Genomic DNA, 24,356 nt, shown 5'->3' with positions numbered 1-24,356 from the left:
GCACGCCGGTTTTATTTGATAAACCGGCAAGGCGTGTGAAGACAACAGACAAGCGTCTAAGGTAGACAAAACGGAACGTACTTCAGCAAAAACAAACTGTGAAGTGCAAAACAGTACAAATCATTCCTCACATCAAAGGTTCTGAGCAAAGAAAGCATTCTTAAACGATTAATTTTTTTTTATCATTATGATATAGCCAGTTTCTCAAGAACAACACTTTTCAGAACACTCTGATTCTCGAACGCAGCGAAAAGAAGATGTAAACCGGGTTGTGTCTTGACAGTTCGATGGAAAACTCTCTTTAGAGCTGTGAATTTAAAATTTGATCAGAACATTTCTTGAGACTTTCTGACACAGCGGCTCACTTTCTTCTTGAACTCGTCTCTCTTCTCTCGCCACTCTTTCTACAAAACACACACAGAACACTCATGAGTGAGACCTCCTCCTCTTCAATTACAAAGCTATAGGCAAAAAATGAATCTGATGAGGGGTTGAAATACTCACAGCAGCTTCAACGTTTGCTGGGGATTCATCGTTGGGACCAGAGAGCATAGATATAATACTCAACATAATACTTTCAACCTGAAACAAATCCCTTAAAAAGATCTAAACCAGAGTAACAAAAATCACAAATCCAATTTTGAACATACAGTATGAACAGGGGTCCAGCGCTCGCTAGCAAGCTCATAACCGCTTGGATCATCACCGGGAGGGTGAAGAATAGATATGCAAACACGACCATCAGAATAAACTACATTGGCATAAAGGAAAAACCTTTGTTATTTGATTCATATTCCTTTTGAATCCTCTGTTCCAGCCAGAAGGAAAAAAATAGATAAGACTAACCATTAGGATGCCACATATCCGAAGTAAACCTCACGCTTGGTGGGCTATTAGGATAGTTCTGCGGGAAGGTCATGATAGCGTTAAAGAATCCTCCTTCACTGCAACAATAAAAAAAGTTTTTAAGCATGTAATCTATTGAAAGCAATACCATTTCAATTTTCAAACAAACCCTAAACTAAAAATCAATCCCAAGTAACTATCAATGAAAGCAGCTAAAAGAAAGTCTCTGTGTGAAACAAATGGAAACAGAGCTGAGAGCGAGCGTACTAGAGAGTATCTGGAGGTCCGATAATGGTAACGCTCCACTCGAATATATTCTTCTCGTCGACGAGTCCAGCAGAGAATCCATCAACAGGATGCTTACAGAGATCTGAATCAATAGACTGAGTGAGAAGGTGTGCGAGCAATCCAAGAAGAAAAAGATTGTTACCATATTGATTGAATTTAGGTGTACCTTTGAGTTGTTTCTGAAGGAGAAGGCTAGCTTGCGATGCCATGGCTGATGGATGATAGATGATAGAGAGGATCGAGATTAAGATTTTTTTTGAGATTGAGATTTTATATATCGATTACAAGAAGGTTCTGGTTCTCAAGATGGAACTTGGGTTGTGTCGGGGAATCGATGTTTCTACTATGAGAACATATTGAAAGAAGCTAGGATCAGCTACGGACAGTCCATTCTAACTAACCCTGGTGTTTAAAGAAATCGAAACCGAAAATGCACCACCCACCCGGAACAGATCCGAGATAGACCTGCTCAGATCGGTTTTGGTTATCATATATATATATATATATATATATATATATATATATATATATGTGAATATATATATATATATATATGTGATTATTAAGTTTTAAAAATATAATATATGTGATTATTTATATAATGATATGTACAAAATACTATTAATTATTATATGATTACTTATATGATGGTATATATAAAGTACGATATATTTATACAATGATACATCCTCCTATATATTAATTGAGAAGTCATTTTAGTGATTTTTACTTACGTATCAATCACTGGTGAAGTTTCAGAAAATTATTATAATTTGATTGGTCGTTGATTTTATATTTTTACTTACTTTAATTAGATCTAAAAATTTATGGTAAATCTAAGACCATTTAAGATCACTTTCAGAAATAATCTAAAGAATATCACAAATAAAAACTTTATGCTAACTATTTTTCAAACTATGGTAAGACTAAAAATGTTTGATTCTTTATTTATAATATTTATAAACTATATAATATAATAAACAAAAAATTTAAATCGTATGAAATCTCACATGTTTTATAAATCATTAATAATTTGATTGGTCGATGATTCTCAATTTTTATTTATTTTAATCGAAAAAGAAAAAAATAAGTCTATAACCAATTAATACAATTATTCGTAACAAAAATAAAAGATATCGTAACTAATCGTCGAAATTTTCAAAAAGTAATAATTTTGATCAATTTTGATATTTATAAAATACATAAAATAGTGAACTAAAGAGAGTTTATATAAACTGTTATAATGCTTGTATATTCTTATATAAAGCATTATATTTGTAATAAATTATTGTTATAAATATTTACGTCTAATAAAGTTCATACATGCTTTATAAATCATTTACAAAAATTTATAAATACATTTTTTAAAAAAAAATGGCTTATCATATGTTTTAAATTATTATAAGAGGTTATAAGTCACTTATACATGTTTATAAATTAATTTATAAAATATATTTTGGAATCTCATCCCATATATATTAATTGAGAAGTCACTTTAAGTTTTTAAAGGGAATTTAAATTAATGGAGATTTGATGGCGTCTATTAATATAAAATCCAATAATATTTTTTTCTATATTTACTTGATTCTTTTTGCTAATTTTACGCTTGGCCGTAATTTATGAAAATTTAATTGAGTCGATGTAATATATTTGATTGGCTCAATTATTATGGCCTAAACCTTATTAGTTATTGTGATGCCAATCATATTAGTAATTTATACAATAGCAAAAATAGGAAACTGATATGTGCATGTTAATCAAAGCGCATTCTGGTTTCAGTTAATATAGGAAAATTACTACTAATTTATTTAAATTCTCACTATCAGTTACAAAATAATACACAAAATTGTAGGGTTTTTTTGCCATTAATCTTTTGATGTAATATATTTGATTGACTCAATTATTGTGGCCTAAATCCTAATAGTTATTACTATATATAACATACTAAATTTTCATCCATTATATCATAAACTACAAACTTCAAACACGCAAAGACAATGAGTGCTATGAATTTCATCGCTGGCTTAAATCCAAAGAAAACTACACGTGAAAGATTAAGGTAAAAGTCATAAGACTATCTTTTGTTATTGCCATTTAAAGGATTGCAACAAATAGTTTTAAAGACACTTTTCACAGCAGTTGTAGTTTATCAGTTTTTTTTTCTTTATAATTTGTTCATTTCATATTTTATTATTCTATTTCTTATGTTTCGTTTTATCTTATATTCATGATTTATATTATGAAAGCAAAAATTTTATTGCCTATGTTTCGATTTATCTTAAATTCATAAACAATTTAATATAAGTTTTTGTTTACTTTTATAATTTTACTTCCACAAAATATACTTTGATTACACCAATCACACAATTTTTTTAAAAAATAAAGCTTACCTTATAAAACACGCACAATTTTATTCAATATTTCATTATATCATATAATATTTGTGACTATGACTTTTAACTTTCTAATATCTATAAAATAAAAATTATAATATATTTTAATTCATTCATCATGTAATTTTTTGTCTCTAGTCTGATACACTTAGTCCCTCACTGTATTGCGACTAATTTGTTGTAATTCACATTATTTGATTGACATTATTGTTATATAATATCAGTGTTTAAAAAAGTTATATATATTACAGTTATATTATTAACTAGAGTTTTCTAATATCTATAGAATAAAAGTTATAATATATTTTAATTCATTCATCATGTTTTTTTTTTGTCTCTAGTCTGATACACTTAGTCCCTTACTGTATTGCGACTAATTTGTTGTAATTCACATTATTTGATTGACATTATTGTTATACAATATCAGTGTTTAAAAAAGCTATATATATTACAGTTATATTATTAACTAGAGTTTAATCTGCACATTCGTGCGGGTATCTTTTTCATTTTATAAACTTTGATATTATCATAATTTTTTATATATATAATTTATATTTTAGTTTTATACATTGTATAACTATTAAATTTTATTGTTTAAGTTTCTTATTGTTATTAATATATAATGATTTATTTTATTTATTTTACCTTATTATTAATCGTTATTACAATTTCGAGTTTTTCACTTTTAATATATACTACGAAATAATCAAATTAGGAATCTTCTTCACCATATGAATTTTGAAAAATATATAGTCATAGAAATAAAATTTTAAAAAATGTTAATAACTTTATTTTTGTATAAAAATATTACATAGTTAACAAATGTTAACCCGTTTAATGGTAAATTATCATTATTTAAATGAAAAAAATTAAAAAATTCAAATAGGTTCATTTACCAATTTAATATAATCTTGTCAATACTTCTATTTTAATATAATACGGACTATAATTATAAATTTATTTAAAATAGCATATAACCTTTTTGTTTTATAATAAAATATAATTATATTATTAAAAATATTAACAAAATCTTACTCAATATTTTAAATACTTTTTTAATTAATATTATATTATTAATTACGTAATTATTTAATATATTATTTGATAAAAAGTATTTAAAACATTGAGTAAGATTTGTTAGATTCTTTCCACAGATTTTGTTATAATTAAAAATGAATTTCAAACTTATAATTAAATTCATTTATTATTTATATTCTTATTAATTATTATGTCATATTATGTAATTAATAAAATTAATGGACTTATTATGACTTTTTTTTTTGAACGTCTGAATTTGATATTAATCAAAGAGGGGGAAATACATGAAAGTAATAATCAAGGCAAAGCCTTCTACCACAAGGTAGTTAACATGAAGGACAACGCGCAACACCAATAAGAGTCAAATGCCGCTTCCATTCCTTTCTCTCGTAAGCATGTCATGCAACCATGATGGACCTCCCAATGCTAAATAGGACTGTAATCTTCCATCTCTTAAAACACTTCTCGCTATGTCTCTAGCTATCCCATTTGCAGTGACTTCTTCAGACTCAAAAGACACCATCTCAAACTTATCTTGGAGCTTTAACACTTGCTGTATTAAGTCCCTGTATCTTGGCCATTGTCGAGGAGATTTTAAAGCTTCCATAACCTCCTTGTAGTCTGACGCAATGACCACCTTTGTCACTCCAAGATCCGATAGACTGTTAAGAGTCCAACTCACACACCGTAGCTCTGCAGTTAGACGATTAGGTGTGTTGATGATCGCATCGCGTGCATGGTGCATCACATTCCCCGACTCATCCCTTGCTATCCACGCCACTCCGCTGTGAAGGACTGCATTACGCCAGTTTGCGTGAATATTACACATTATAACCCCTTCCTTTGGTGGGAGCCATATCCCTCCATTGCTCCTCTCTCCCGTGTTCTGTACTTCAGGATAATTAAGAACAAACCATTGATCTACTTCATCCGTCATATCTTTTAAGGCTTTATCTTTGGAGACTTGTGGATCAGCATATAAGATAGAGTTTCTACTCTTCCAGATTAGCCATAGGACCCACGGTATGGCTCGTGTTATCGCTTGAGGTCGGCTCTTGTCCTCCATCATATCAAAAATGTAAGTCATGTTTTCCTCAAGGGATCGGTGCAGAGTGTTAGCATGAAGAAGACTTCCTGACGCGGACCATAGAGAAACAGCTGCCGGGCATTGAAACAGAACGTGATTAATCGATTCTGTTCCTCCATTACACAGTTTACATGTAAGATTCACATCCAAACCTCTGCAGGTAAGACGTTCAGCAACCGCAAGTGCTCCTGAAACTGCTCTCCATAGGAACATTCGGATTTTAGGCAATGTTGACATCTTCCATATTCGTTTCTTCAAGCCATTTCGAATATGTTCCTGTTGTGTGATCTCACCTGATAATGCTGCTTTCTCTCGCACCAACATCTCGTATCCAGTTTTCACAGTATACGCTCCATGGCGTGAAAAAGCCCATATATAACAGTCATCAGTTTCACCTGGCCTCATTTGCTGTATTCTATGGGTCTCATTAGGGGGAAATAACTCTGCAAGTTTGTCATTATCCCAACCACCTGAGCCATCTGTTAATGCCGACACCTTGAGCATTACGTCAAAGAGGAGTTGGCGATTTATAGGTCTCCGAGGTACCTCATCTAGAATCCATTTCTCTCCCCAAACATATGTATCTCGTCCATTCCCAATCGATTTGATGAGCCCCCTCTGTAGTAGTTCACGTCCAAACAAAATGCTTCGCCAAGCATAAGAAGGTCTATAACCTTGCCCACAGTCTAGAAAGTCTTTGTTGGCGTAGTATCTCCCTTTAAACACTTGCGCAAGAAGACTTTGTGGTTCATTTAACAACTTCCAAGCCTGTTTCGCCATCAAGGCTTGATTGAAATCCTCTATGTCATGAAAGCCTAGACCACCAAGATCCTTTGGAAGACAGAGTTTTGGCCAAGAGACCCAGTGTATCTTCTGCTTATCACTGCACGCATTCCACCAAAAAGATGACATTGCACTCATAATTTTTTGACAATGGTGCTTCGTCAGTCTGAAACAGGACATAGCATATACCGGCAGAGCCATGGCAATGGACTTTAGTAACACCTCCTTCCCACCAAGTGAAAGGGTTTTGGAATACCTTCCACTTAGTCTTTTACCTAGTTTCTCACCTATAAAGGCTAACAGTTTTTGCTTTGAGCCACTAAAGCATTCCGGAAGACCCAGGTAAGTACCAGCTCCACCCTCGAAATCAATCTCTAACAACTCCACTATAAGGCGTTTCATTACTGGATCAATGTCAGCGCCAAAGGTAATAGATGATTTGTGAAAATTGATCTCTTGACCCGATGCGTTGCCATATAACTTCAGGCAGTGCAGGAAACTTGTACATTCTTTCAATGTTGCTTTGCATAGAAACAAACTGTCATCGGCAATGAGTAGATGTTGGATAGGAGGACAGTTCTTCGTCAATCGCATCCCAGTGATGTTACCTTCAATTTCAGCTTGATTCATAACGTGGACTAATGCTTCTGCACACAATATGAATAAGAATGGTGAGAGAGGGTCTCCTTGCCTGAGACCACGTTCCGGAGTGATCCTTCCATAAGGTTGTCCATTGATGAGTACAGTATAAGTAACCGAACTGATGCACATCATGATCCACTGGATCCATTTGCTGTCGAAACCCATTCTCTGGAGCAAAACCTCTAGAAAACCCCATTCTACTCGATCGTAAGCCTTGGACATATCAGTTTTGATTGCAATGAAGTCTCCTTTGCAATTCGGGTTGGTCTTTAAACCATGCACCATCTCATGTGCTATCAGTAGGTTATCAGAGATCAGTCTTCCCGCCACAAAAGCACCCTGAGTAGGTGATACTAGAGAGGGAAGTATGCCTTTCAGGCGTGCACATAAGATGTTGGAAACAATCTTGTAAGATACTGCACAAAGACTTATTGGTCTCAAGTCCGTCATGTAAGTAGGATTCGGCTTCTTTGGGAGTAGGCATATTTGAGTGAAGTTCCAGTCTTGAGGGATCTCTCCTTCGATGAAGAAGCTCTTAACTTCTGCTACCACCTGCGGACCAGTAATCTCCCAAAACTTTTGAAAGAAATGTCCAGACATCCCATCAGCTCCAGGTGAGCTATCACTCTTTATGGCTTTGACCGCTTTCTTTATCTCTGCGTCCGTAACCGGCTTGATTAATCTTTCATTCATCCTGAGAGTAACCCTCGGCTCAAAGTCTCGGAGGAGATCAGCAGCATCCGTGGGATTAGAAGACTTGAATAGCTCAGAGAAGTATTTGATAGCTATGTCACCCTTTGCCTCCTCAGTTGTGTGCTCTATCCCACCAGAATCAGTGAGGCTTGAGATGTTATTCTTCATCTTTCTTGTTTTAGCCCAACCATGAAACACTTTTGTGTTTTTGTCTCCTGACTGTAACCAGTTATTCTTGCTTCTGAGCTTCCAATACTCCTCTTCTTCTTGAAACAGCTTTCCTAGTTCCAGCTTCAAGTACACGATTCTTGACATGGAAGGTACCAGTTTCATTTCTTCCTGCTCTAACTCCACTCGTAGTTTCACAATCATCTTCTTAGAGTTGCTCACTTCAGAGCGCTTCCACTTCGATAATAACTTCCTGCAAGTTTCAATGCGTTCTGAAACTGAGGCCCCTCTAGTCATCGTATGGGAGTTCCATCCTTTGCGTATGATCTCCACTACTTCAGGTTTATTGCTCCATCTCTTGTCATATAATAAACGTCCCACACGCTTAGAAACAATACCTCTGATGTTTGTTAGTATCGGCCTATGATCAGAGCCAAGCCGCTCCATGTACGTCGTGTGTGAGCGAGGGAACATTCTGAACCACTCTGAGTTCCCGAACGCTCTATCCAGTCTGCATTGAACCCATACGTTCTCTTTCACACCATTTGTGATCACCTCTCTGACACCAGCCCATGATAATTTGTCGCCAGAGCTTGGGATTTCCTTAATCCTACAGTCTCTTGCCATCGATCGAAACGGATAAAAGGAAGATTCTTCACGAACTGGACCACCACTTTTCTCAGAAGTGTTCATCATTTCATTAAAGTCACCAACTAAACACCACCCTGCGTTCCTGTTCAGACCAATCGTCTTCAAGTTGTCCCAAACAATATGTCGTTTGTGCCGAACAGGGTCACCATAGACAAAAGATATGAAGTAAACTAAGTCTCTTTGTTTCACTTTCACATCAATAATTCTGTCACTTGCTGATAAAATCTCCACCTCATGTGAATCCCGCCAAAATAATGCTAAGCCACCACTGAGACCCACAAGATTCACCAGAAATAAATGATCGTAACCTAACGATCTCTTGAAACCTTCTACGTGATCACTAGAGTTTTTAGTCTCTAGGAAAAACAGGAAATCAGGGAGATGCTCACGACACATCTCCTCCAGACGTCGAACTGTCAGGATGCTCCTCAAACCCCGACAGTTCCAACTGAGCGTCGTCATTGAGGATTGGATGGTTTCTGGTGAACCATCAAACCTCCAGTAGATTTTGACAACTTAGATGTAACCTCAGCTTCCACATCTGCTTTTCTCTTCAAAACGCCATCGACTTCGTTCGCCAGAGCCGGTTTATTATTCGCTTGTGTAGTACGTTTTCCCCGTCTTGTCCATGAAGACGCCTTCCTTGCAGAGCTTTTAGAGCCACCGCTCATTAAAGTCATATCAGCACCTCCACTGCCCATCTCAAAACCTCCAAAGACTGTAGTTTTCGTTAGGCCAAAGGTATCACCTTCATCCTGTTGTGTATCATGTTGATGATCACTGCTCTTCTCACTAGCTCCATTGAGCTTCATAGCAGGCATTGATCTCTGATGATGATCAGTAACCAGAGCAAGAGTATTGCCAGTATTCATACGCTTTCTGTGACCACCATTATGACTAGAAGATTCGGACGTGGTGTCAGGATCATCCTCTGCAACTCCACTGAAGTCAAAGACCAAACCCTTGTCTTTGTTTACAGCTTTGGAAATAACCGGAGCATCCTCCATTCTCAAACCTGCTCTTTGCGAAAGTGGATCTTTCGATAACTCATCAAGAGCCTTCTTCATTCTGAACTCTCTGATTCTTCTCTCTTCAGGGTCTATACAGTTCATGTATAACTGCATTTGTTCAAAGACTTCCGGAGCTATCAATCCTGTCGGAGGTTCGAAGCCTGGTGGAACTGAAGGAGCAAGCAGTGGCATGATGTCTTTTGATAACGTATAGTTATGTTGACGCTGAGACAATCTCTGAAAACTGGCTGAACTCTGCATCTCCTTCCCTTTGCTTCCTCCCGCTCTGTTACCATTGAAAATAGGACAAGCTTTTTTCTCATGTGATAATCTAAAACAATGGAAGCACTTCTTCCGGACCCTCTCATATTCAATGTCAATCATTGCAGTGCCACCTCCTTTTGGTAAAGTTACGCTCTTCTTCTCTCTTACTGGGAGACTGAGATCCATAATAATCTGCACTCTGATGTAGTCTTGTAATAATGGTTTCTCAGGATCCCACTCAATATCCTTCACATAACCAATAGCTCTAGCCACCGCATCAATGGTTTTGATAGTGAGATAGTTAACTGGGATATTGGATATCCTTATCCAAATTGGTGAGGTTTGTAGGAAGTTGCTTGGCGGACACTCCACCCATCTATCAAGCGCCATTCCCCAATCATCAAAGGTCCAGAACCCTTGCTTCAAGACCGTTTGTATGTCCGATTCCAACTCGAAGATGAACTGGAAGCTTTCCTTCGTCAAGGCAATTCCACGGACTCTTTCATAAACTTTCCAGATCTTAGGCATCGTGCGGAGCATTCTCGCCATGTTCTGACATGGTGGATTAAGAAATCTGCCCAAGAGACCGGCTGTTTCTCACCACTGCACTGTAATCCTCGTCTTCCGGTAAAACAATAGGAACATCATCTTCTAACGACATCCCTTGCATCACTCCAGCCAAGGTCTCGTCCATTAGAAGCAAAAATATTTCTTTGCGATGAGAAGAGATACGCAGAGAAATCCAAAGTAGAGAGGTAAAAGGCGGCGGCGTAAAGGAGAAACCTAGATAAACACCAATTTTGGATGAAGATTTAAGGAAAATATTGATATTTTCACAAGATTTTTGAAGATTTCCAAAAATATTTTGGATAAAATTTGAATAAATCTCATTGCCGGCAAGAAATATTGCCTTCCGGAAATAAGCTCTCTTCTGATTGGCCAAAAGAAAATTGCCTTTTGAGAGAGAATTTAGAGTCATCTTTCAACCTGTAAAAATGGTTGTTCTCTTTTATTAGAGAAGATATTACTTTATATTTATTTTAAACGTGAAAAAATTACTTAGATTCGGATAAACTAGTTTTTCATGTCGTTTCAACACAATTGTAAATAAATGGACAAAATGATAAAAAGAAAATGTTTATTCCCATTTAACCCTTTGTTACAACCCATTCGCAGTTTATCAAAACCTACTAGAACAACCAGCAAAAAAATCAATAAACGGCTGCTCTCGTCCGCCACCATCACCGAAACAAGTCACCGGAGAGTCATGACCAGGGGCACAACTGGAATTTCTAACACAATCGTCACTAGCCACGTCCAAAGGCTGAAGAGGAAAAAGTGGAAGCGTCTTCCGTCCATTTGAATTGACATTAATGTCCTCGCCGTTATAACCGTGATCACGAAGGGTGAATCTGTCAAATCTAAGTGAACTCGATGGCATTGCCATTCTAGCTGCAGCCGTTGTCATGTCTGAAAGTTGCTTCTTATGATCTGTGATTGTGCGTTTATCGTAGCCACCACTTGGATTCATCACATTGTTACCGTGTCTGTATTCACTTCCATGCCCATGTTGATTGTGATGATCACCTACTTGCTGTAAATAATACGGACTAACACAACCCACTTCACAACAAGAACAAAATTACAATTAAGTTTAGCACGTTTAGATCGTATAAATATAATAAAACTGAACTACTGAAGAAAACTGTTAGACTATATATATGCTAATAGACATCTCAGGACGTTTCTATGATAGAAAACGATCCGTTCAAATCTTTGATACAGAAAAAGAGACGTAATCAACAAGAAACCGATGATATATGTTTTGTGTACTAGATTTCAGTACATTATAGATATTATATTTTACGTGATCAATAAGAAAGCAGGTATACGAGAGAAAATGGAGGAGAACTACGTGCCGTTTGAGCAAAGCGGTGGGCGGAAGAAACGGGAGGTTTTGTGGAGGAGACGATTGAAGTAAGCAATGCGCTCCTGTTTCTGCTTTTGGCGTTGTCTAGCCTTATGGTTCTGGAACCAGTAAAAGACATTTTTACCCTCTATATGGCCGTGCACACGGAGCCTACCGGTGATTTGCTGTATCTGATCGGCGTTTGGTGTTCGTATCCCTTCCTTGTAAAGATTCTCAAGAAGCGTTATTTGTTCTTTCGTTGGGTTCCACCTTGAACTGCTTACCGTTCCTGCCTTCCCTTCGTTTTCCATAATGAGGTTCTTGGGAGGATTTATTGGATGCAGATTTTGGGGGTTTGAATGATGCATGAAACTCATGGGGAGGCCCTTATATTTATATAGCAATTTAGTGAGGGAGTGGAACAGGGTCAAATGAGAAATGAAGAGAGAGACAGTGACATGCGTGTCGTATTCTGTGCTGAAGACTCTGAAAACATGGCACGGAGCGGCTGAAATGGTAAAAAAGAGGTTAATCTTTATGAAAAGACAAATAGGAAAAAAAACAATTTCGACCATTCTGTTTATTTTTCTGTAAAATTAATCATTACTCGTAAGATTAAAATATCGGTTAATTAATTTGTCATAGACTGCGGCTAATAGAAAATGATAACACAATACTACCTGTCAATGTCAAATTGTTCACTACATATTAAACATTATTCCCACGTGAAATTTAATGTTTTATAAGTAGTACCTGTTTAAAATTAAGTGATTTTAATAATTTTCTCATCCTTTCTGGGGATTACGGATGTTTTTTAAAGTGTTTTGATGAAGGAGGGTCTTGGGAATGAAAGAGACAGTAAGGATAAATACGAACGTTAATATAATAGGGCGGCAAAAGATAGCTGGTTGGATTGTGTTCTTTGTAGGTCATGAGAAGCCTATACATCTAGTTTGCTTCGGAAATGAACATATCTTATATTCTAGTATTACCATGTCTTATATACATTCTATATATATTTATATAACACGACAATAAGAAGTCGAGCCGCTTGGCTCTTCGATTTCTTAACGATTTCAGATATTTCAAAATGTTTTGGCAGAAACAAAACCGTGATCCTATTTATAGTAAACCGTCAAAATAGAAAATTCTAGTGGGTTAGTTGCTTCGCCTCTTGGTCTCGTTCCTCAAATCCGCCATGTCGATCTTATCTTAGTACTTCTAATCAAGGTGAGGACGAAATGGCGAGTTCAGATATGGCTGCGTCTTTTTCTTTTCAGATTGTTAGTTTATGATATACGTACAAGAAAATACATTTCATCAGATTTAACTTATGATACTTGTACGTATATCGTATATCGTTTCTAATAAAATACTCTCGAAAAACAAATTGGTGCAGACACAAAAAAATGATTATACCAGATAATATAAAAATACGTCTTGTCACTATACAAGTATACAAAGCCGTACATGTGTTTTATAAGACTACTTAAAAGTTTTAATTAAAGACTACGGGCAAAATAACTGTGTGAGATGACATAAATGTCTACCCACACACTGTGTAAATGATTAAGCGAGATCTTGTCCTTCATGATGAAATACTCCATTTCTGGAACTAGATATTATTTCGTCATTCTCTTTATTGGAACATTGTAGATTGTATTTTGTGATTAGCTTTACTTGGAGATTACTCTATTAAATTTGTATCTAGCTTTATTATATGATATCTAAACAGCCTATAGAATGTTCACCAAGGGAAGATATTCAGTAAAAAAAAATCTAGAATGTTACACTTATAGAAGAAGTATTAGCGAAATATTACACCACGATAATGACTGCCTACAGAAACTATTATAATTTCATCTTTCATAAGTTAGCTTACAAACCTGAATTCTAGACTAATCAAAGAAAAGAACAACTTTCTACAGTTCTGACTTCTTTGACTAATAGAGTGATGCATCGTACAACTATCAATTAGTTTAACATTTACACCAAAAAAATTATTGTGTTACGCCAAGAATTTTTTATATAGAAATATGTATTCTGCAAATACTCTCAATATATGTGACTATATGAGTTGTATGAGTTGTTAGAAGTTCATGGGGAATGACAAATTGTGAAGCAAAAGACATGCATGGCTTCGATGTGAGTCTTTTAGGCACCTACGAATCTATAGGAGCAGAGATTTGCCTCGAGAAAGAGTGTGACATACTCCCACATATATACTTTTAAATTTTTACTGTAAGCATTTTCTTTCTTTTCAATAAATACTTTTTAAAACTTCTGTTTACTAGTAAATATACTAACAATGAAATGGGTGGAATCTTTTTTTTAATGGATGGAATCTTACATATCCATGAAAAATAAAACACCATTGGTGAACACAAATGGCAGACGATATCCTAGAATTTCATGATATATATTTGTTGATCGTTTTCGACATCTCATGATCTCAATCCGATCAAAACCATAAAATGGCAAATTTGAAGTAAACCCTTTTCTAAAAAAATGTTAACTTTATTATTTATTTTTATTTTGACCAAGGAACCAAGATTTCTTGATGTTTCAAACTCTATCAGATTTTCAATAGAATCTTGATATTAGAAACACAATAACTTTTTTTTTTTGGTTAGCCAAGTCATCAAAGATGATGTTCAAATAACATTAAAGTTTGTGTTCTGGTTTCATACTTTTTTCTAAGCCAAACCATAATACAAAATTTCAAACCAAAACAATAATATAGATTTTATGTTTTTTCAAAATTTTGTAATTTTATACTTTATAGAAAATTTAATTACAATTAAAATTTTATATTATTAAAATAAATATATAAAGTATCTAGGATATTTTTTATTTCAATATAATGTAAATGATAATACACATTTAGTGATGTTTTTTTATCATCAACTTAAAAGCATACTTATATCTTTTTGTAACTCTGCATTTATGTGGATGATGAAAAACAGTTGATTCATGATACTTCGGACTAGATTATCGTACTTAAATTATGCGTTCGTGGTACATGAATGATCTCTGAATTGAGGAAATTTTCTTGCCGGAATTTGATGTCTTTCAAATAACTTGCAAAAGCTGGCAATTTTTCTGGTTCTGAAACCATCATCACCAATTGAGAACAATTCGTTGCAAACATAACCCGAAACTGACGCAAATTCCTCGTACACTCAATTTTCCAGAATAGCGCCTCCACCTTCGAATGAAAAGGGGAGAGACTCGCCTGGACATTCCTTGCCCCATCAAACCATTAAACCCTTTTAGAATGCTATACGTACCTTGTCCTGAGAAAAAATAATTATCTTTGCAAGAATCATCTGTAAACTACCACCGACCTGGCATTGACAGTAGAATGACACATTTAGCGGTTATTAATTCTAAAACAAAATAAATTTTAATTCTGCGAAAATAAAATGAAAATATAAAATAATTCAACATATTATTTTACCTGTAAATTTAAACAAACTAAAATACTAATTTAAATATATTTTAAAATGAAACAACAAAATATATTTTTACAATATTCTGTGTATAGTATTATTTTAAGTGTTTCATTAAAGAGACAATTACATCAAAATTTGATATTCTGATGTCTCATAGAGTATCTCAAATTCATATTTCATGTTTTACTTTAAAAGTAAGAAAAAAATTATATCCCATTTGATTTATAGTGATTATTTTTTGTTTATTCTTTTATTTTCATTCCATTAAAACAAAGTAGGGTTTAATTAAAACTTACAGTTATGGAGGTAGAGCATCTCTAAGAATGAACCTCATTCTGTGGGTGAAAAATCCTCAAAATAAGGGTTTGATGGTGAAGTGCTCCGAGAAGAAACTTCAAATTTATTTTTGAAATTTTATGTAATTTGCATCTTAGTCTTCAACTTTAATATAAATTAATCATAGTTCCTAAACTTTATATAGATAAATAAAACATACATATGAAAAAATATTAAAAAATAATATTTATAAATATAATCTATTATAACACAGAAATACATAAAGTAATAATACAAAATCCACATTGATTCATAAAAAATAAAAATACAAATTACTCACTAGTGTTATTTCCATAGTGTTTCTATATATGATCAATTAACCCATTTTGAAGTAAAAAATTAATCTCTTGATTTTTAATCTGAAGAATACGAGTTAAAAACTCTTGGAATCGATTTTTATAAGGACTAACCCCACTCTATATTTCACTCTAAAATATAGTTTAGAGTAAAACATATTCCAATGGTACTCTATTTCTCACTCTATAATAGAGTAAAAAATAGGTTTACTCCAAATATAGAGTAAGTTTTTTTTGTTCATCACTCTATTTTTTACTCTAAAATAGAGTACCATTAGAGCAAATTCTATCTCTATTATAGAGTCAATCTATTTTAAATTAAAAAATAGAGTAAACCCTTAGAAATTCTCTAAATTAAAAAGTAAATAGTATTTTGAGAGTCTGAATACCGAAACCTCAAATTTGAGATTTCACTATTCAGATCCTCAAAATTTGAGGATTTAAGGATCTCTTGGAGAGTCAATAACCTCAAAAATTGAAGGTTTGATGGCTTAAAAATGCTCTTACGATTTTTTTGGTATAGAAAATAAAGCGCAAAATTATTTTATTTGATAGTGTTGGTTTTATATTTCTACGTTTAACTAAAGGATATGTCGATTTTTATTTTTTGAAACTTAGATATGTCGCTTTTTTTTTACTAAAATTAGTATATTATTATACATCTTTTAAAAAAAATTATGTGACAGAAGCATAAATTTAATCAGTGCTATATTTGAGCATTATTTTGGCCAAAAAAAATAAATTATTCTAGCAAGGAAGGTCCCTTTGATTTGCCAAAGGGCATTTACAAAAAGAGTCTCCATAGTCATCTAATGCTAAAGATATACTATATCGTAAAATGGATTCCAATCTACTGCAGTGTGTCTCTTCATGAGCAAAAATACATATATGTACGTCTAACTGCCCTAAAAGGCAATCTTGTGTCCTTCGTGTGGTGTCGCTTGGTGTGGCTGACACTTGTAGGCCTGTAGCAAGTGTGTCTCTTCATGAGCAAAAATACGTATATGTACGCTAACTGCCCTAAAAGGCAATCTTCTGTCCTTCGTGTGGTGTCGCTGGGTGTGGCTGACACTTGTAGGCTTGAAGCTAAGCTTGTACACGTACGAATGAATGAGTTCACATTCTATGCACGTACTGTATATGTTTTTTTGTGCGTACATGCTTTCTTTTTTGACTGAGCATCATGGCCATCTTTTAGCACGTGCAAATGAAGCGGTCGAATAAGATCTAAAAATTTTAGAGGGTTTACAATTTTTTTGGTTTAATAATAGTTATAAATTTAAAGTAATATAATTACAAAAAATCAGAAAACAATATTTGAATTTAATTTTCATATTTATAACCAATGAATATAAATTACAATTCTCTATTTAAACTAAAAATGCAATAAATTATGAAGTAATTAGTATTTATATCAATTATATATTTTGGAAAGTAAAAAATAGTTATTGATGTGTGTTTGAATATTCAATGAAAGTATAGAAAGTTAACATTCTAATTTGATCAATTAGTGATTATAAATAGGGAGAACAAGATATATTTTCTTCACTTTTCTTTTTAATAAAAAATACTCTTTTCGTATCATATTGGTTGTCGTTGTAGAGAAAATAATTCGTTTCAAAATAAATGTCGTTTTATGATTTTAATGCAAAATTTATTAATAAGATTCTTCTATTTATTTTTCTATTGGTTGAAATATGGTTAGATGTATGGATAATGATGTTTTTATTTTGAAAATGTACAAAATTAAATATTTTCGTAGTCCGTGTGCACGAACCTAAAACGACAAGTAAAGTGAACAGAGGGAGTAGCAACCACAAAGGAAAAAACTAATCTACAATTTCTGTCGACAAGAAAAAAGAGTGTTGTGTCTAATCAAGAGTATAGTAAATGTAAAAGAAAATTGAAAAAGCTAGAAGAATGGCTAGAAGAATGATCAAATTTGATGATTTTGCATTGAAAAATGCCAAATGATCATTTTCAATGATTTTTCATTAAAACTAAAAAATGATGAGGCATTATTTAAATATAAAATTGAAATATTTATTTTATACTTTAATGATATTTTGTAAAAAATCTAAATTATTCGGATCATTGAAAGGGTTTTAATTTTTTTTTTAACAGGGTCTATACGAAGTTTGAGACGGCCCAGAGCATGTTGTTTTCCTATGTGTTATGTTTACTGTTTTTAAGCATTCAGCCAAAGTATTCTTGCGCCGTCATCAACAACTTCCTTATATTTGTTCTAATATCTTTTTTTCCGTCTAAAGGATTTATTATTATAGCCCAAGTCCGACAAGACCAGACCTGAAAAGAACTACAAACATAAGCCCAAACTACAGGCCCATACTACTATTACAAACTAAAACCACGAAAGTCCACAACAATTGGGCCGAACTTCCACGTCTAAAACACATGTTTACACCTCCACAATGAAGAAACACGTGTTACCATACCCATCTTTTTCCCACCGCCGGCGAAACCAGACTAAGCTTCGCCGAAATCCCACCGGAATCCTCTGCATCATCTACGGCTGTGCTCCTATTTGCGGAGAAACTTAAAGCGACCCTCGTCGCGGTCTCCTCCAGAGCCACCAAACACCAGATTGGAGATGGCTCGAACTTCCTTCCCGTTAAACTTCCTCGCCGCGGTTTCAATTTTGGAGAGCATCACTCGATCTTGTTCGAGATCTCACCCAAACCGCCGCTTCGAGAAGACTGAAACGCGTCACCGATAACCCCATCCTGACCACCGATTGGAAACCTAAAGCCGGAGACGCAAGGCCGCGAACGCCTCTACCTCCCGGAGTCAAAAGCCGGCGGTGAAGGAACTGAAGAAGCTTTCCACCCAGAATCAAAAGGAGAGAAAAGTGATCTCTCTCACCGTACTATACATGCAGAAAACGAAAAGAAAAAAAAAACTAAGAAGCACAAACCGGACCGACGCGGTGGTTGTGGGAGCCCACCCGTCGGCCGGAGACTGGAATCACGACGGAGAAGTACTCTTTGGTAGAGAGAAGGCAGAGGGTTATTTAAGAGAGAGAACTGCCAAACCTTTTTATATTTGTTCTAATATCTAAACTCTAAAAGTAGGAACTGTTAATCAAGTAATATAAAAAGATTTTGGAAGAGGTCGACCTGGTTCGATATATAGTTTAAGAGGTCCGATAACTAAGAAAAAATTATATATACGGAAATTATTTTGCTAATGTCAAAACGTCCACTCTTTACCAGTCAATTATGTGAGTTCTCAAGAAAGAAGAGCTTGTTTTCTTTTTCCTATTCTTTTCTAATGAAAAGAGCTTGTTTTTCTATAAAGAAGTTATAATAGTACTGAACCTACTTTTTAAAGTCAAAAAATGCTAGACTATCTAAATTCAAATATACAATGTATATTATTCAAATTCACATAAGTGTATATTAATTTACATTCAAACTCATACGAGAACCTTTCTGTAATATTATAGAAATTACTAGATTTTGATCCGCACATCCGTGCAGGCAGCCTTTCATTTTATAAATATATATTTTTCAAATTATATAATGAAAATATTTATTTTTAGATAATATATTACTATCATTTAAAAATAGATATATAAATAGTTTTAAACATAAAAATTTAACATATTTTTATAAAAATAGTTTTTATAAATTATTACAATAATTTATGGATATGCGGATAGCCTTTCATTTTATAAATATATAATTTTCAAATTATATATTGTATATAATAATTTTTGGATAATATATTGTATATAATAATTTTTGGATAATATATTACTATCATTTTTAAAATAGATAATATATTGTTATAAACATAAAATTTTAACATATGCTAACAATTTTAATTTTTGTATAAACTATTACATATCTATTAATTTTAATTCTCTTAAATGGTGAATGATATTTTAATCCTTTTAAACTGTGAATGATATCTTATTTATAGAACAACATAAATTTTATTTTATTTTGTCTATAATAAAATGTTAAATAAAATTAATTTATAATGATATTATACTACTAGTTACGAAATTAACCAATGCATTGATTTAAAAATATACTTATTCTTGTAAGATTTGTTTAGATTTTTTCTCAACAGATTTGTTTATTACTAAAATTTAAATTTACAGTTAAAACTTATTTGTTATTAGTATCTTTTTAATTATTTAGATTATTAGAAATATAACATATTTAATATAATAATGTAAATAATCAAATAAATGTAATTGAATATATGGACCTTGTATGACTATTTTATAGTTTTTAATAGAAAAGACATTTTTCGTCCTCATGTATAGACTTAATCATTTTACAAATATTTAAATTATATGCTTGATAAATGTATATAGAGATCTACATTTTTCTTTAAAAAATTTGTAAAACATAAAATAATTTTTGGATGATAACACAATACATATTATTTTTAGATAATGATTCTAATTAGCATTCATATAGTTTATCTTTTTAATGTACTATATTTTTTTTATAAATGATATCTAGATAATATATAAATATTTATTAAAAGTAACAACAGTTTTAACCATTCTAACTTTTAATTTGAGAATTCATAAATGAAAAATAACTTCGAAAATAATAGTATGATACAATGTATATTTTCAAATTCACATAAGTGTATATTAATTTACATTCAAAATCATGCAAGAAATGTTTTGTAATATTAGAGAAACTAGGTGTTTTGCCCACATATACGGACATTGTCATTTTACGAATATTTATCATTATATGCATAATAAATATATAGAGATTTATATATTTAAAAAACATTATATGATAGAAATAATTTTTGTACATAATACACATGATTTTAATTAACATTTATATAGTTTTTATTTTTGAATGTATTATATTAATTTTTCATAAATAAATATATAATTTTATTATTAAAAATATGAATGACTTTAACCACTCTAACTTTGACGTGAGAGTTTATAAATGAAAATCACTTCGCAAATAATAGTACGGATTGATATGGAGTTTTGTTTCATATCTTAGTTTGGATTTATTCTCTTTTCTGGAGTACAACAAGAAAAATAAAAAGCCCAAAGCTTTTGCCGAATGTATTGCAAGGCCCGTTTAGAAATTTTGGTCTGAACGGGCCAAAACAAGTCATGTGCTTCTTTTATTCAGCAATTATTGTATATCCAAAATATTTTAAGATTCAAAAAGCTATTTTGATATTAGGGATGTACAAAGAAAACAAACTGAACCAAACTAAACCGATCTAATCAAACTCAAACCGATTCAGACCAACCAAAATCTATGTTTAAACTAATTGGTTCAAGATTTTGTCAACTCAAGTGGTTCTATTTGGTTTGGTTTTAAACCAAACTAAACCGGAAAATCAAAGTATTTATAGTGAAATTAATTAAATATATTTATAATATTAAGATTTAATATATTTAAACATTTAATTTAAACAACTAATAAAAAATTATACATTTTACCTTTAAAAGAATATAATAAACATAACTAAAAATAAAATAAAAGAATATGAATATCATATATTAAAATCAAAACCGAAAAATTGCTTTTGATATTTGTATTAAGTTTGAAGATAATAATATAATGTTATCGGATTACATCTTCTAGATTTTTAGTGTGATGTATTGATTTACATTTAAATATGAAGAAAATAATGATCTAGTGTCAAATGACGATTTATTTATGTTTTATAAATTATATTTTGTAACAAAACTAAAAAAACTCAAAAAGTCAACTCGATTGAACTGAACAAACACAAAAAAACTAAACCGAACCAAACACAAACCAAACCAAACCAAACCAAACTGAATATACACCAAACCGAAGTAAAACCGAACCAAACCAAATATGAACTAAAATTAAACTAATTTGGATTGATTTTGGTTAAGATTTTTCTATACCCAAATTAACCAAACCAAACTGAACCCAAACGGAACAATAATTAAACCAAAATACCCACCCTATTTGAAATCAAACACAATTATTTTATGTCTAACAACATCAATGTTTTTTTTTTAAATTTAACATTAATATTTTGAATTATCTGTTAACCAAGAATTCGATTTGTACGTATTAAATGAAAAATAAATGTATAATTCATTTAATAATTCAACTAGATTTTAATCTGAATTTTTAAAACGTAGAGAATTATACTTTTAAAAATCTAATAAAAATATATCAGATGGTTTGTTAAGATGATAAAATAAGTAATCAGTCATGTAAAGCAGTTTTCAATCTAATCTAAACCTGCAGGTAGACCAGATTAAATCGTGAACCAGAAACATATATGAGTCGAATGGAAAAAAGTTTGAACTTGAATTTTCTGCCAAACGACACGTAGATAACAGAAAATAGAACAAAGAAAACCACAACAAAGAAATTAATGTTATAAACTAAAGAGAATGTGGAGAGTGATTTGTGAGAAAGTTGTGTGTATTTCTCATTAGCCAACACCACAATATATAGTGGTTTGATACAAGAGTTTACAAATGCTTTACAAGGAATAAAATCTACACATTGATTACATTGACTACATTGATGTCATAGAGAAGACTTGGTCATGGTGATAACTTCAAGGTTGACTGAGTCTTCTGATCTCGGTCCGGTTTGTAGATGAACCGATGTAGACCGGATGTAAACCTCCTTGCACTTCCTCTTGTATATGTTGGACTTGTATAGTACTTGGTTAAGTACTTGGTTATGGTCCATCCACACAATAGATTTCATAACACTCCCCCTTGGATGCCATAACCATATGAGTTCGTAATATGCTTAATGTTGCCTCATTAAAACCTTACTAGGAAAACCCATTGGGATAAAACCATAGTTAAGGAAAAAGAGTACAACACATACTACTCCCCTTGATTTGAACATCACTTGCTGAATAGATGTTCATGGATTCTTTACTTGAACAATCTTGTATTGTTCGGACATATCATGTCTCTTAGAATCCTGATGGTACTTTAGAAAATGTACCACTTTGATATCGACCACTTTAGTACTTTAGATAAAATGTACTATTTTATACTCTGGTAGTTTTGATTATGGTCCTTGACCAAATCACTCTTATATGCCTTTCCATAATATTGGCTGGCTAGTACTTTAGATCCTTTGTATAATATGGATCATCATTATATCAAGTATGAGTTACTTAGCTCTCTAGGACTTATGGATATGCCTTAGCTTTATGAGTATAATATTATTTGCCATAAACAACTTTAAACATAGGTCATGTCGGTTAGATCATGATCCTTATTTACATATGTCCATAGATGATCTATGATTGATCTGAGACATTGTCAATCTTAGTGTGCTGGCAATTCGTACACATATATATATATGGACGATTGGACTGATCTAGGCCGGACACGGTCATGACATAGAATTGATCTAATTGATCCTCAAATTTATGTCTAATGACATCCATGATCTACAGCTTTATCATGGACCAAATCTTATAATATGGTCGGACCCGTTGGGTCGCATATGGACGCATAATGCGGTCCTATACCTTTTGTTCAAAGATGAACTTTGATCTTATAGCTTATCTTTATGATACCTTATTCATTCATACCACAGCTTGGTTGGTTCATGCTGAGAATTTTGACCAACCATAAGTATTACCAAAATTTGACTAATTTGTGGTGATGGTCTATAACCCTTCTAAGGTTTGATGAATAACCATTTAACCTATCTTAGGCTGGTTAGTATATCACAAGAAATTTAAAAATTCCTCTATGGACTGATTTGAATTGTTCTTATAGAACCTTTTCATTTGCTTACATGTAGCAATTTAATTCAGTCCATGGACAGCTTTAGGAAAATGCTGTTCATGAGAACTTCTTTTCTCATCTTATGATTCTGAGCTCAGTATATTTTGAATTTTATCATCATCCAGTGAGTCATATATAACATACTACATCTTTTGAATTTCTTCCAGACATTATATGTAGTGACATATGTAGTATTATCCACCACTTTGGATTATATAGACCTCCCTTGGTCTGTCTCACGATTTATCCTTCTTTCAGGATTTATTTATTCACTGGGTATCATATGGCGTTTACATATTCATGGCCAATTCAATACGCCTTTATCTGTCACTTTTAGAAACCCCACGTTTCCTTCTTTATTCATTATTATGAGTACTCTTGCGTGGGTTCATGATCCTCGATTCAGTATTCATGTGCTACATATTCGCGCTTTTTCTTATGAATGTATTGTGTCGACACATTTATATATATATGGTTTCCTTCCAGACATCAAATAATTCATTGAGATCTCATCATTATCAATGCCTTCAGTACCATGAGGCCCGGCGTCCCGAACCCCAAGTGTTGATACTGACGGCATAGCCATTTCGGCCTTGTCTGGAAAGTCTATGACCTCGGTTTCTTTTTGCACCTTTCTTTAATTTCCGAGGTTCCTTTTGGAACATATATTCGGTCTTATATTAGACTCTGTAGCAACTTGGTTAATGTCTTTAAGACATCAAA

General features: G+C 32.8%; 2 protein-coding genes across 2 annotated transcripts; both read right to left on the bottom strand.

Moving 5' to 3' along the window:
- Positions 1-62: 62 nt before the first annotated feature.
- LOC108839610 (ubiquitin-conjugating enzyme E2 7) lies at positions 63-1,496 on the bottom strand. Its single transcript, XM_018612364.2, has 6 exons — positions 1,301-1,496; positions 1,114-1,216; positions 847-944; positions 651-751; positions 505-582; positions 63-404 (listed from the first exon to the last, which is right to left on the bottom strand). Exons 1-6 carry the CDS (start codon positions 1,341-1,343, stop codon positions 327-329), a joined length of 501 nt encoding a protein of 166 aa, XP_018467866.1. The 5' UTR covers positions 1,344-1,496; the 3' UTR covers positions 63-326.
- A 9,455-nt stretch (positions 1,497-10,951) lies between these two features.
- LOC108841333 (WUSCHEL-related homeobox 2) lies at positions 10,952-12,116 on the bottom strand. The gene is made up of 2 exons (XM_018614100.2): positions 11,783-12,116; positions 10,952-11,486 (listed from the first exon to the last, which is right to left on the bottom strand). Exons 1-2 carry the CDS (start codon positions 12,081-12,083, stop codon positions 11,044-11,046), a joined length of 744 nt encoding a protein of 247 aa, XP_018469602.2. The 5' UTR covers positions 12,084-12,116; the 3' UTR covers positions 10,952-11,043.
- Positions 12,117-24,356: the final 12,240 nt, after the last annotated feature.

Source organism: Raphanus sativus, chromosome 2 (assembly GCF_000801105.2).
Source record: "Raphanus sativus cultivar WK10039 chromosome 2, ASM80110v3, whole genome shotgun sequence".
Lineage (NCBI taxonomy): Eukaryota > Viridiplantae > Streptophyta > Magnoliopsida > Brassicales > Brassicaceae > Raphanus > Raphanus sativus.
This window is presented reverse-complemented; position numbering and strand designations above follow the sequence as displayed.

Bases quoted from the DNA above. Each gene is read 5' to 3' on its own strand.
- LOC108839610 (XM_018612364.2), bottom strand. From the start codon at position 1,343: ATGGCATCGCAAGCTAGCCTTCTCCTTCAGAAACAACTCAAAG. The intron at 945-1,113 runs GTACGCTCGCTC...TTATTGTTGCAG, and splicing joins GGACCTCCAGATACTCTCTA to TGAAGGAGGATTCTTTAACG. The intron at 752-846 runs GTTAGTCTTATC...ATGCCAATGTAG, and splicing joins GGATATGTGGCATCCTAATG to TTTATTCTGATGGTCGTGTT.
- LOC108841333 (XM_018614100.2), bottom strand. From the start codon at position 12,083: ATGGAAAACGAAGGGAAGGCAGGAACGGTAAGCAGTTCAAGGTGGAAC. The intron at 11,487-11,782 runs GCACGTAGTTCT...CTTGTTGTGAAG, and splicing joins CCCACCGCTTTGCTCAAACG to TGGGTTGTGTTAGTCCGTAT.